Here is a 13,775-nt window from a genome sequence, read left to right as displayed (position 1 = left end):
CTACTTTATTTGCAATTAGCAGTACTATTTACCACTAAATTATGACAGTGTTCAACTTATTCAGATCAATGACCAAAAATAAAATCAAAACAATCACTCCAACATAATAGCAGAGCTGACACCTCACAGTCTAGGGTCATATACTATTGTGTTTGACTATTACTAAAATAAATAGTACTGTTTCTGGAATAAAACATATTTTAGGTTCACATACAGCTTCAAGTGCAGTGGTTCTTCATGTATTTCCACTTCCCCACCCCAAAAAACAAATAAAAATACAATTTTTTCCAACTACTGGTCCTCCAACTCCAGTACTAGTCCTCCAACATTAATGACCAAGCTCACTGATGGTCAGTTATAAATAATATGTGACATTTTTTCTTGCCAACTGAAGAATTTCCCAGTAGAAAGTAGCTTTTGGCAAGGTGTTAGAGCTCCATCTGTTACCCTTAACAGCCGTGTGAGAACGACAGGCTTTATCTTCTATTCCTGCATTGTTGGATGTGACAAACAATGACTAAATATTGTGTCTGCCAGGAGCTTTTATCATGTATGTTATAACAACTAGTAATAAGTGTAAATAATAAATGGCTAACATCTTATGGGGCTCAGCGGCACTACTAAACAATTTAAGGTGCCTGCTGATGGGAGTTTGCTGGTTCAGGAATTCCCCCTGGCTTCCCAGTAGAGTTTTGGCCTGACAATAAACAACAGTTTAATACTTTATCTAATCCCAGCCAGGAGGTGAGTCCAACAGCAAGCTTTTGCAGATGTTCACATCCAATAATCTATCCATAATTGATGAAACAGGGAGGTCAGATGTAATGGCTGCTGCTATTCCAGCAACAAATAAATGGTTATTGACAAAACAAGCCAGTGTGGCGCTGAGTGCTGAGCAATGACAAGCAGGAAGCAGTGCGGGGATAGAAGTAGCGATGAGACCGCAGCCCAATAAGCTCGAGATTTCTTCGGTGCAATGTGTGCCATCAGGGCCCAAAATAACATGTCAGTAGACAGGGCAATACCTACTGGAAAGTGAGACCTTTACTGCACGAATGAAAAGGGAAGAAGAGCCATGAAACTGGAGAACGAAGACTTCCACATTTTGGTAAGTGCAAATGCATGAACTATTCGAAGTACTGTGGGCCAGCTGTCTGGTTTACTTTTATCTCACGGCAGTGTCGACTATAATATACCTGGTTGTCAAGATTCAGTATCCTCCTAAGACCCTTATTTCATACTGTATGCATGAGCATGCCTCAGTGTCTTCAAGTACTTAGAAGGAGAATTCCATGAATGGTATGCCACACACTTTATTATTATATTTATTTTTCCACATCAAAGCTTTTTGCCTTCCCGTTTGCACTTAGAAAATTTAAATAGATTTTAAATGAAGAGAAATCTGCACAACCAGGAACAACTAGGTATTTATAAGAGATCAGAAGCAAGAATGCTTTGACTTAATAAAATTAAAAACTACAGTGGGAAAGAAAATAACAGAACACAAAGAATGATTTAATACCATCAATAAAATTGAGCTGAACAAGCAGTGTTTTAATTGCTTTATAATTTTGCCAATAAATAGACCTCGATGTCTGTTGTTGACAATTACAGTATATTCAATAATTTCTTAGATTTAACATTTAATACTGTTAAATTGTAATCCCATAAGAATTTAAGAATATGAAAATTACTTGTAAAATTACTTGAGTATTTACTTGTAATTAAAATAAAAAAAACAATTTACTTTTGGCACTTTCTGTAAATATATACATGTACAGGCACAAGAGCAAAGGAATAAAGCTGACATTTTTGCACTCTGGTTTTGATCTGTAGATTTTACCTAACCAAATAACAAAATTGTGGATTTAAACTAAATTCGGAAAGTTCAGAAGATTAAATTCAGAAAAAAATCTGAAAACATTGTTATTCTGTATATCATGTTACAAAATTGTAAAAAATGACATATATGTCCAGACACCTTGCATCTTTGGTACCTAAACCATTAAACACTGAAAGGTAATAGTAAAATTATTTTTTGATGTTATTAAATGTACTGTACAGTTAAATAAACATATTCCTTTTTTTGGCTGATGAGCATTATCATTATTATTAGCTGTTCCATTAAACTATCTAAAGGTATCCTTAATACTGTCTGGGACAGTAACTCAGGAAGATTAAAATAGATTTTTATGAGAGGGCTTTTTAACATCAAAGATACATGGCACTGCTAAATACATATTTTTAGTCTGTATCTATAAAGGATCCTTTTTATGCCTATAGCTACTGTAGTAATTATTGATTCTTGGGTATTCATGTAACACTGATTTGAAAATAAAAGGTTGGAAAGCATTAAACATAAGTATCAAGGATAAACAGAACTAAAAAGTATTCTTATGAGTTGTTTAAGCTATTCCATATACTGTACACCTATAATGGCAAAGAATCATTTCAGCTAAACTGTGACTTAAATCTGTATTTACAACAAAGACATAAAAAACCTTTTTACATGTACTGTACATTGGTATTTAAGCAATTTGGTCATGCTAAAAAAAGAGTAGGAGAGTAGGGAGGGAGTAGGGTAGTGTACATAAGACAACATTACTTGCGCTCTCAGTAAATTATTCTCATGTCTGATTACCATTATAGTCAAAGTATAGTGAGTTTGTTTGCATGAGACAGATAACTAAAGCAAGTGAATAATTCCTTTCTCTTTAGGCTGACACAGCATAATATGCCTCATTTTGAAAGATAAGGAATAAAATAATGTAAAGGGCAATTAAAATTCTTTAAGGATAAAAAGACACATAATATTTTTCTGATGACAGATAGCAAGAATAGACTATTTATAGCATTTCCTAGGCCAGCATGGTGAATAATCCAAGCATCATTCTCCCTTTTTTCTCTACCTCTTAATTACTGGATAAGATCATAAATATTTCAAGCATATGCTTTCCCGCTTTGTCATTAGAGTTCAGAACTAAGAGAAACAAGTTCATATGCATATTAATGGGGAATGCCAGCGTGGTGACAGCAGGAGGAAATGGCACTCTTTAACAGCAGCTGCTCCTTTTAGATCCCCTCTAAGGAGACTGCCCGAGGTGGGCTGCAGCACAAAAGGATAAAGGAGATGAAAACTCTGATGGAAAACAGGCAAACAACCACTGAGACCCCTGAGCCCAGACCCCAGGAGTCCCCACCGTGTGTCAGGACCTCTTTAGCATTCTCTGAGGCAGCAGATAAACTGCACATTACCACCAGGCACAGAGACTTCTAATGGCAAAGAGTTTGCAAGCTATGTGTAATGACAAACGGAAGTCCTAAGGGAGGGAAGGCTGTGATTGCGGCCCTGTATGCATCTGAGCTCTGCTCAGTTGAAGGGACCATTAAAATGACAATGTAAATGTAAATCTTAGGCAATAATTCTTAAAATGGGGGCACTTGCCGCTCTCTATTGTATGTCAGAGAATTACTTCATTGGGACTTGACTAATGTCAGCCTTAATTGAATTTATGGACCTCAAACTACCACTTCCAAACATGGTAATGAATAATTATTTGTTTATAGTAGTACTATATAACTAAATTGCACCATGGCATTCAAAAGAACAATATTTACTGAAAATACACTAGAAACAGTGTCATGGAACTTGTATTATCTCTAAGTGATTTATGTCAGCCTCATTGAAATGTTTATGGCTGCTAACTGCTTCCTATATTTTATTCCAAAAAACACTTGCCCTCCGGAAATACAATAATATATATATGAATTTGATACTTGATTATGCTTCACTATTCTCTAGTGAGCACACGACTCCACTCCTGTGAAAAAAAATATCATAAAACCTTTAAGAGAAGTTTGTGTTTAATAATAAAATTAAAATGATGAAAGTTTTATTAAAATTGAATTTATCCAATAAATTATATATATATACTATTTTAATTTTCAGTAAACAAGAAACCTGTGTGTTTTTCTCCCACAGGCGTGTACAGAGTAAAATAATTTATCACAATTTGCAATTTTAATAGCAAAAGAAATCTGTCGGCCACTTGTTATATACAGTTAAAAGGAAATATTGAAAAGCAGAACAATATCAGCTCATAATAAGTGTATGGGTATAAAACAATAATAATTCTGTTACAAAAGAATTAGTACTGTTAATTATATTAACAATTTAATAAATAACACAGACATACCACAATGATAAATGTATAAAAAAGACTAGTCAAATACAAAGCCTGTTTCAAATAAAAAACATTTCAATATAATATCCACTAAATGTAGCACTAAGGTAAACTTCTAAATAAGTTAGCTGTTTTCTGAACTGTTCCTTCGTCAAACTTCCACAATTACAGTATACAGCGTTTGTCCCATAAATACTTCAATATGTCCAAATACTTCACCCTTTGTTGTTTTCTATCACAATTACCCAAAGTAGTAGCAATGACATTAGGGTAAACTTATTTCTCATATTTGTATTGTGACTTCTATAATCCTTATAAAAACACAAAGCATTGAATATTATACACAGTTATGTTTGTGGAGTACCAATAGCTACATCTAAACCTGGTATAAGTTTAAGTTAAATTACAACATGTGACATGCGAACATAAAATATTTGTAAAAAAGAATTGTGAATTTTGTAATGAAAATGAAAGTAAAAACAATAAAACTTGCACAAAACCCCCCCACAAATTGTAACACTTACAGTCATAGCCGTTTGTTGATCTCCAGAACTTTGATAAGCTAGTCCTACGCGGTAAGCAGCCTTTCCTTCTATCTTTTTATCACCCGCTGGAAAAAAAAGGATTATAAAGATTAAAGACTTAGAAAAAATTAAATGTATATTTTGATTTTGGATTGCTACCACTACCAATGTTCTTTTCATCCCTGTAGTTTGATTATTATATTTTCAGTGGAGGATTTAACCACAGGGCACTTGGGCCATTGCCTCAGGGAGCCCCTGTTCAATGCAAGTACTTTTCCTCAGGTTTATTGCTCTTGCTTTTATTCTGCTAGGCAGTCACATTGACATTGGGGGGCTCTTAGAATAACTTGCCCTAGGCTATCCCCAAACCTTAAATCAGCCACGGTATATCCTTTATTCCAAAATGAGAAGTGGTTACAGATAATTCATGGGATAAAAATGAACGCTAATGTTAGTGCACACTCACTGGGATTTCAGAACTGGCAAGGTAGTTCATCACCTAGTTACTCTGTTTCTTGTCCTTGTGCCTTTGAATTTTACTGCAAATTCAGTGATGCTGGCACTTCACAAAAGTAGACATTTTATATTCACATTTCCATGAAGGGAAACTTTGATGATTTCAGTGATGACTCTTTTTTGCAAAGTATTTTGTTTCACACAAAAAAATCTATGAAAGTACAAAGATAAACACAGATGGACATATAGTGCGTATATTAAATACACTTTCCTGATAAAAGTTTCCAGTCACCTACAAATACTGTGCCTAGATGTTTGTTTGCCACAGCAATGTTGCAATGGCTTTATAAAAGATTGGTTTACTAAAAATGTTTACAGTTATTTCTGATTTCTGAAGATTCAGCATGAAGCCAGAATCTAGTTATTGAGAATAGATGAGTACTTGTACTGTATGTCCTCTATGAAAAAAATGAATCAGATAAGTGACATCATAAGATCTACAGATTCTGTGGTCCAATAATTATTTCAAGCTCTGCAAACTGAAATGGAAAAACATTTCTGTACAGAAAGAATGTATCCTCATGAGAAATTTCAGGTAAAAGTGGCACTTGTGATTGTTACGTGATATACAGCCTAAAGCATGAAGCAATAGGACTGGAATGTACAATGATAAAAGGTAAAAAGCTATGTTCTGCATAGATGGTGCAGACCTCACACAAGTGAATCTTGATTTCAAATTTGATATGTTCTTTCAACAATGTTCCTTACTGTTCCAAATTCTGGTGCTCTTAAGTATTTTCAATATTCAACGCTTCTACAATTGCCAACAGTGTTCCATCATCAACCACATTGAACAGAAGAGTACTGTATGAGCAGTCGATGTTTAAAACTACATATTACATACTGTACAGTACATGTCTGACAGACACTTCTCAGAAAAAGAAAATCACTCAGGAAACCAGAAGAAAAGATCTGAGGATACAACACTTTGTCATTGAGGTTAATTTCATTTTCACAGCATATTGGAGCAGAGCTGCTGAAATCTGTGACATCTCCTTTTGACAAGTGAGTTTATAATATGAAGCTTCTGTTAAAAACCTTGTTTCCCATGAAAAAAAAATCATAATAGCTTGACTGACAGCTTACAAAGACAACATACTGTATAATGAACATAAGAAATAACATCACAATATAGGTTTTTTGAAACATGACTGACCATTATACAATTAAGTGACTTTGAATGTTGCATAAGGACTTCATTATTCAAAGAGTTCTTTGGATAAAGGTGATGAAGTGATTTAACCTGTTAAAAGTTAAGTCTGGTAAAAAGTAAGAAAAGCACAGAATAGAACCAGTATGTCCCAGTAAAAAAAATAATAAACAACAGGGAAAGTAACAGGCTTGTAATATGTGTGGTCTCCATTGGAAGCTGTACATCTGCAATTCATGCTTTGCATCAGGTTGTGGATGCTGTCTAGTGGGATTGTTTCATTCTTCTTATGCACAAGCATGTTCTTGTTTACTGGGCTCCGAGCCCTACATGTCATCCCAGTTATTACCACAGATGTTTAGTGGGCCTCAAGTTTGGCGAGTAGGGAATCCACGACATAATCATCACATTTTTAACTTGCAAGAACGCTCATGTTTACAAGCACATGAGTATGCGATTTCTCCTGCTGGGATGTTGTAATGTGAGGATGCACCCACAGGAAGGGCAGCACCAGGATTTAATTAAGGTGGTGCGGTGACATTAGGTTACTACTGTAACAGTTACCATACATCTGACATTACTACGAATGATGTTCTGTACCAACTACTGTATATGCTCCTGCCCACTTACACTTTGTGTGGTGTTGCGACTTGTGGTCTTCAAACTCACTGCCTGCCATTGACAGACTGTCTTTGAGTGCAATGACTTGCCAAGTTAGAAATTGCTGGTTGTGAACACTCTGGACAGTGCACTGACTAAGTTCAGTCTCTAACATATCAAAGGCACAAAGGTGTCAACCCCATGGAGGTGAAATGTCTGTCCAATAAAATATCTGTGCACCTTCTACAATAAAAACAACAATAATTTGACATTTCCCTGAAAATATCTTTGTACATCTGTTGCAGTTTATTAAAAATTATACGATTATTTTTTATGCTCAGTATATAGTTGTGCAATGTGAATGTAGGAAATGTGGTTGAATATACAAAAATAAAATATTTTATTCATCTCACACCTGAAGGCTTCAAAGCCAAAACGTTGTGTTTTCTCTCTTCTCTTTTCAGCATGGAATTAACCTATTACTTGTTTCTTTGCAGACTATGCATGCTGACACAGCTACCCACATAAAATATTTTATTTTTATTATTTATTAATTCATTTATTAAATCTGTATTACCTTGATAGGAAGAAGAACATGAATTTTTCCACAAATCTGAACAGTGTGTAGTGACTCTCCACTGAGACACCCTAAAGCACTGACTGATCCTAAATTTATATGGGCTGTAGGAGCAATCATATTATACAATAGGCAAACATTTTCCTTTTTAAAACAAGCTGTAATTATACATAATGTTGATCTGCTCAGGGTTCTGCCAACCCTACTGTTTTTACTGATTGACATTTTCTATTTTTATCATTCAGCAGACGCTTTTTAATGTAACAGAAACACTATGCCATAAGCAAATAGCAAAATAAGAAGGTGACATCTTGAAAGTGATTCTTATTTTTATTTCAGATAAGGGAAAACATTTTCTTTAACCTTCAAAATATGTTAGAAGTTGCTCTCAGGCATCTAAGAAAAAAGATTCATTTACTGTAGTCAAGCTTTCAAGCAACTAATAGGATCTACTGTATCAGCAGCACGACCAGAGAAAGAAAGGCACTTCTGTTTTATGGTCAGATTTGCAGGTATATTGACTGCATTTGTCTTTAGAATTCATGGGGTATAATCAGCCAGTCAAGCATATGATGATTTTTAGTTTCTCTCCTGGGAGAACGGGGGTTAGCACATTAAAGAAAGGAATCTGAGAGTGTTATTTTCCACCCACCTTCTTTTGCCATTTCAAAGGCTTTTATTAGAGTTTTGATGGCCTGCTTGTGTTCTTTATTTTCGAGCATTTTGTCTGCGAGTAATGTGTAAATCCTCCAGAGACCTTCACAGGCCCACGAGTTGTGAGTACGCCCTGCCTCATCCTTCCATGCCCGCCCCAATGTCAGATGATGGAATGCTTCATAATGTTCAGTGGCTTTCTCCAGCTGACCTGCAATAAACATGTTTTTTGCCATTGAACATTACCATATCATTTTATTACATTTTAAGCACTTTTGTTTATCAAATAAAAAAATAGAACTCAAGTCAGTGAATTTACTATTGTTTCTTTGGAGCTTGGTGACATACATTAGGTCTGAATTGCTATCCACATGAGTATGTAACAGCAGGCTCTGGTGGAGAGTTTTCAAAATACAAAACATCTCTGAGGTATAAATGGAAGCAATGATACAAAACAGAAAAGGGGCTTAAAAAGAAAAAGGAAAAAAGATTCAAAAGGAAATAGATAAATCTCTGTTTTCCTGAAACAAATGTAATAGTACTTGCAACATATCATTGGATAACAGTCAGAATGATGTCAAATTTGCAACAAGTTGTAAAAAAATAAAAATCCTAGAAAAAAACATTTTGAAGGTGTCTGAAACTTTCACAGATTGATGACTGATACTGGTGGAACACTAGCAAAACTAAGATAAAAATAATGTAGGTATATTAAAAAAAATAAATTTGTACTGTATGTGTACTCCTACTCCGGGAAGCAGACTAGTTAACTTTATCAACTGTATTCAGAAGACCTGTTGCTGAACTGAAAAGAAATCATCTGAATTGCAAATACAGATTTAGCCCCTAGACTACTAGTAATGTATTTTTATGTAGCATCAAGAGTCAAAGTTTTCTTTTTCATTCTTTTTGCATATGTTATATTTAATTTTATGAGTTGTTTAAATTTCCATTCTAAATCTCAATATCATTACTACATTTGAGGGGCGCTGAAGTGGTTATAATTACAAATTAGTGAAATAATAAGATCATTTAGGTAGAACAGAATTCAAGTTCTGGAAAGGTGATATAATACCCAATTAGTTACTTCAGGAAATAAAATTGAGACTGTATGTCTTCTTTCACTAATGCACCATATCATCTCCATACATTTTGTTTTCAGAATATTCATTAAGAAAATAATTAAGATTATATTTATCCTGTTTTCATGGTTTTCAGTGTCATTGGTAAACATTTACCAGTTATTTCAAGTGATTTTTACTCTTTGGAGATTCTTCTCAAAATAAATACTTTTATTTTCTTAATGCCTATCAAAAATGCACATTCTAGCTGAATTGTGCCATGGTTTAGGATTTTGTTGGCCTTGGTTCAAAGTGATTCTGGAGAATATCAGTGCAAACATTTTAGTAGTATCTTAATAAATAAAAATATACAATGTACACTAAGATATATAATCCATAACATACAGTTTATAAATCTAGTTGATATTAGTATTTACAAGACAAATTACAAAAATGTAATTGCCAGATTTATACTTTTATATACCAGATATATACACTTCTTGCATCACAGAAACTGAAATGGCAAAAAGATTATTTTTTTTATTCACAGATTAAGAAAACTCTTATAACATATATAACAGTAAACTGTTCAAAAGTTTGTGAATACTAATATTTATACAGTCTTTTTTGGTAGGTAGGTATTTTTATTAAAACATGGAGCTGAAAAGTGGCAAATGCATGTCAGTTTTTTTTTCTCATTTAAATGTGCTCATTTAGGAATCAATTGACGGAGTAAAACTAAAACCTTCCATTTTTATGTTTCAAAATTATTGTTATTCATAACCAACTAAGAGTTTTCAATAATCTACAACAGTATTGATTATTTTAAACAGGTAAATATTTATGGCAGTTGCCCATCAATGGCTGTTTTATACAGGGGAAATATCCAAAATTCGAATGTTATCTTACCTTAATAAAGAGGATGACAACAAACAGAAAGAAGAAAGTCTAGACACTTGGGACTGGGAAACTAGTTGGGAAACTATGATAATGATTTAATTACAAAATTTAAATTTTCTTGTAATACAGTATCTTCATTCAAATAAAATCCTTATTCTTTATTCATGATTTAAGGATATACTGTAAAACACGTGCTTTGTCATTAGTCATCCTGAGTAAGATCGTTAATCATTACATAAAGTAAACATGTTTTATTTTCTTATATTTGGAAATGATGATAACACAAGAGAGAGGTAATGCACTAGTAATAGCAAGTGTTAACAGAAATTGAAGATGAGTGCAATTCTCTTGATTATGAGGATGAAAAAGATCTATCCCTTGGCTAAGGAATGTTATAGAAAGAATTCAGTGGAACAAAATCAAAGATGAGTTTAATATTTAAGGGTTTCCTTGTTTATACTGACAAGAACAAACATGGAACATTTTACACAAAGCTTGGTCCATCAATATTAATGCTTAAGGTTCATTGAAATGACTTTAAGTCAGACTATGTCAGTTTCATATCAATAACATTTTACATTCAGTTTATAGAAGTGCTATGTGTCATAATAAAATGAGATGTGAATATTCCCTCTTTCGCTACAAAGTTTTCACAAAAAGATGGAAAATAGTCATGACCATCTTGAAGAATTTAAAAATGTATATGGTTGTACAATATTTTAAGCATGTATTTCTAAAACAAACCTCAAAGAATTTAGCTTCAATCTTTGTATTACTTGGAGTATTGAAAGAGATATTTGTATCTCTGCTTTGAAAAAAGGACTGTTCACAAAGTAACTGTGAGAAACGTGGAGAATATTAAAGTGACATCTACAAGGCAAACACATTCGTAGAGATGCAAGACTGAATGGATTGATGTAAAGTGAGGAATGGCAGACTATGAATAGAGCTGGCATTACAGTAATATTTCATCTTTTTGCATCACTTCTTTACTGTCTATGGGAAGACATTGTGCAATGTCAAAGCCAGGAAGCTTTTCAGTTCCATAACCAAAGCCCAAGTGTTGTTCTTACAGATACATACTCTTCAAAATTAAAATACTACAGCCTATATACTTTGTTTTAAAAATATGCTTAAACACAAATGAGTGCAAATGCACAGCTGCCACTACAGAAGCAACATAAATGTAATTCTCCCAGCCCCTATTTTGATGCACATTTTTGATTCCATGAATATTTTATGAAATGGCCCAAACTGAAGCCATATAACATTCCTGCATTACTGATGCTTGCGCCCGTAAGCTATGAACATTAGAGGCATGATTGAGTGCATTAAAATGAACTCATTCAGCAGTGCATTGATTACTTGATGGAAAAAGAGTTACTCCACTCAAACAAAATACCAGAAGCTTCTGCATTTTTGCATATAGGAAAAATGGAAAAATCTATGCATATTATTCTTTGCCTCTACCTTTTTAAACGATGTGTACATTTAGCTCTGACATTAACTAGGTGGGATGTTAATTAGGTCCAAAGATTGCTTCAGGTGTTGTTCAGGTAATTTGAAATGTCAGAATCCGCAGGATGCACCGACTGACCTGCTCTTGCACTACACCTCTGCAATATTGTGAGTAGCTAATTATTTCACTTCATATAGTCTGTAGATTTTTGCCGGTAGAAATAAAAAGAAAAGGAATAATAATTGGAAAAATTAATGAGAAAGGTCTGTATGACACAAAGGACTTACCACCACAACAGCAGGCAGAAGTAAAAAAAATATTCTTTAAAACGTAAATAGTATTATCAAAGTGAACAGGAGCATTTCTGCTTTTATTAATTGTACCTGCAATGCTAATTGACATTTTAAAAATGTATTTATAAATCGTAACATTCTGTGCAGTTTAACATTTGCCTTCCTTTACATTATTTATATCCAATTAAAGCAAAACATCATTCTGCATGTATATATGCAGGCTCTTTCACACATGCTTTGTTTCAGAAATTCATCTCCACACCAACCCTTTTTAAAAAAAAAATTACAATTGTAGCATTTCTCAAAGCTCCAGAAACTTTGTTTTCTCAATTTTATTATTATTAAATTTTGAAATAAAAGATTTCAAAATAATTGAACTAAAAACATTGCAAACATTGATATTTATTAATTGGTAATAATTTTAGTGGATTCCTTCTTATTTAGTAGATAGCCTTCTTATTTAGTAGAATGAGAAACTGCACATCTGGGGAGTCCCTATTTGGTCAACAAGTAAATATACTGACACATCCAGTTAGGAATTGGCTATAATAAGAAAATGTTATCAGCTGAGTGTAACTTAGATTCCCCCCAGCACTGACAGATTGACAGGCTGAGAGCAACGAGGGTGGGGTGGGCTTTTATTAATGAAAGCATTGTGGCTTGAGACATCCAAGAAGTCCTCAACACATCACATAACAGCAATCCCTGTGGTTTACTGGGGACCTGCGAGCTTGCAGCATAATCCATGAGAGCAATACCACTCCTCCATTTCATGCTACCTCTGCCATGATGCTTGCAGTGTGAAAACTGGAAGGACTTGTCTTACAATATACAGTAGATTTGAAAATAAGACATCCACCACTCTTACCTTCCAAAACTGATCAATAGTTTCCAATTGATTGGGAGTAAGTCTGGTGGTGGTTATTAAAATAAAATTGATTGGTGATTCCAATTTCTTAAAAATTAAAATTTCAATTGTGACGAAAGCTTAAGAAAAACTAGTTATAAAATTATTTGTTATATATACTGCAATACGCTATTTCTATTTCCATTCTTGAAGGTAAAACATGGCACTAATTGAGCAGGAAACATGGGCAAGTAGAATGGATGATTGAAAGCAAACGAATATCAGCTAGTTTTGCTATATGATGGAAAACTGAATTTTTTAAATGATGCACAGAAAGCTACTGAAATATGCATTAGTAACTCAGAAATAACCTCCAAAGTTTATACAGTAACTGTCAATTGCTACCCAATAAAGGTAAAACAGCACAAAAACATTTAGGTGGGCCAATACATGGCTAATGCTCATATTTCCTACCTCTTGTTCTATTCACTCGATATTGTGGGAAAAGCAGGCATTCCCAGAGAAATGGCATTATTATTACCTGAACAATACCTGAATAATGGTATTAATAGTACCATTACTATTAATAATAATGGTATTATTAAAATTATTAATATAATGATTTTTTAAATAATTGTTTACACTTAATTGATTATAAACGTATTAAACTGATTTTAATTTATTATAAACTGCTTATAAACTTAATTGACTAAATAATTCAAATATCAGAAAAACTACACCACAGAACAATTCCACGTTTCCATTTTGTGCACTTTGTGTGAGGTTCCACAGTGTACTTTTCAATCAATACTTTCAACACACAAATCTCATTTTATAAGATGTATAATTTTCAAATTAACAGGAAATGTACTGTATTTTGATCCACTGCATCTTGTTGCCTTACAATCTTTCAACTGATTTCCCAGAGTACCTTCCAATACAGATATATAATTTTAATTGGGCTGATAGTGTTTTTCATTGTTTTATCATATAACTTGTATCATAATATA

At 33.5% G+C, this 13,775-nt stretch overlaps 1 protein-coding gene and 1 long non-coding RNA gene across 8 annotated transcripts in view; one reads left to right on the top strand and one right to left on the bottom strand.

Annotated features, from left to right (window-relative positions):
* The window catches only part of ttc29 (tetratricopeptide repeat domain 29), a 94,324-nt gene that overhangs the window by 47,898 nt on the left and 32,651 nt on the right, over positions 1 to 13,775 (bottom strand). For 6 of the 7 annotated variants that reach the window (XM_069188641.1, XM_015344505.2, XM_015344503.2 and 3 more), the window contains 2 exons: positions 8,204 to 8,416; positions 4,709 to 4,794 (listed from right to left, as the gene is read on the bottom strand). In XM_069188641.1, coding sequence (XP_069044742.1) covers positions 4,709 to 4,794; positions 8,204 to 8,416 — 299 coding nt within the window. The remainder of the gene's footprint in view (positions 1 to 4,708; positions 4,795 to 8,203; positions 8,417 to 13,775) is intronic. The other variant, XM_015344504.2, reaches the window with a different exon arrangement.
* LOC107077063 (uncharacterized) overlaps positions 902 to 13,775 on the top strand; it is a 70,896-nt gene continuing 58,022 nt past the window's right edge. Inside the window, exon 1 of the long non-coding RNA XR_001478198.2 lies at positions 902 to 1,108. This is a non-coding gene — a long non-coding RNA (uncharacterized lncRNA). The remainder of the gene's footprint in view (positions 1,109 to 13,775) is intronic.

Source organism: Lepisosteus oculatus, chromosome 1 (assembly GCF_040954835.1).
Source record: "Lepisosteus oculatus isolate fLepOcu1 chromosome 1, fLepOcu1.hap2, whole genome shotgun sequence".
Classification (NCBI taxonomy): Eukaryota; Metazoa; Chordata; class Actinopteri; order Semionotiformes; family Lepisosteidae; genus Lepisosteus; species Lepisosteus oculatus.
This window is presented reverse-complemented; position numbering and strand designations above follow the sequence as displayed.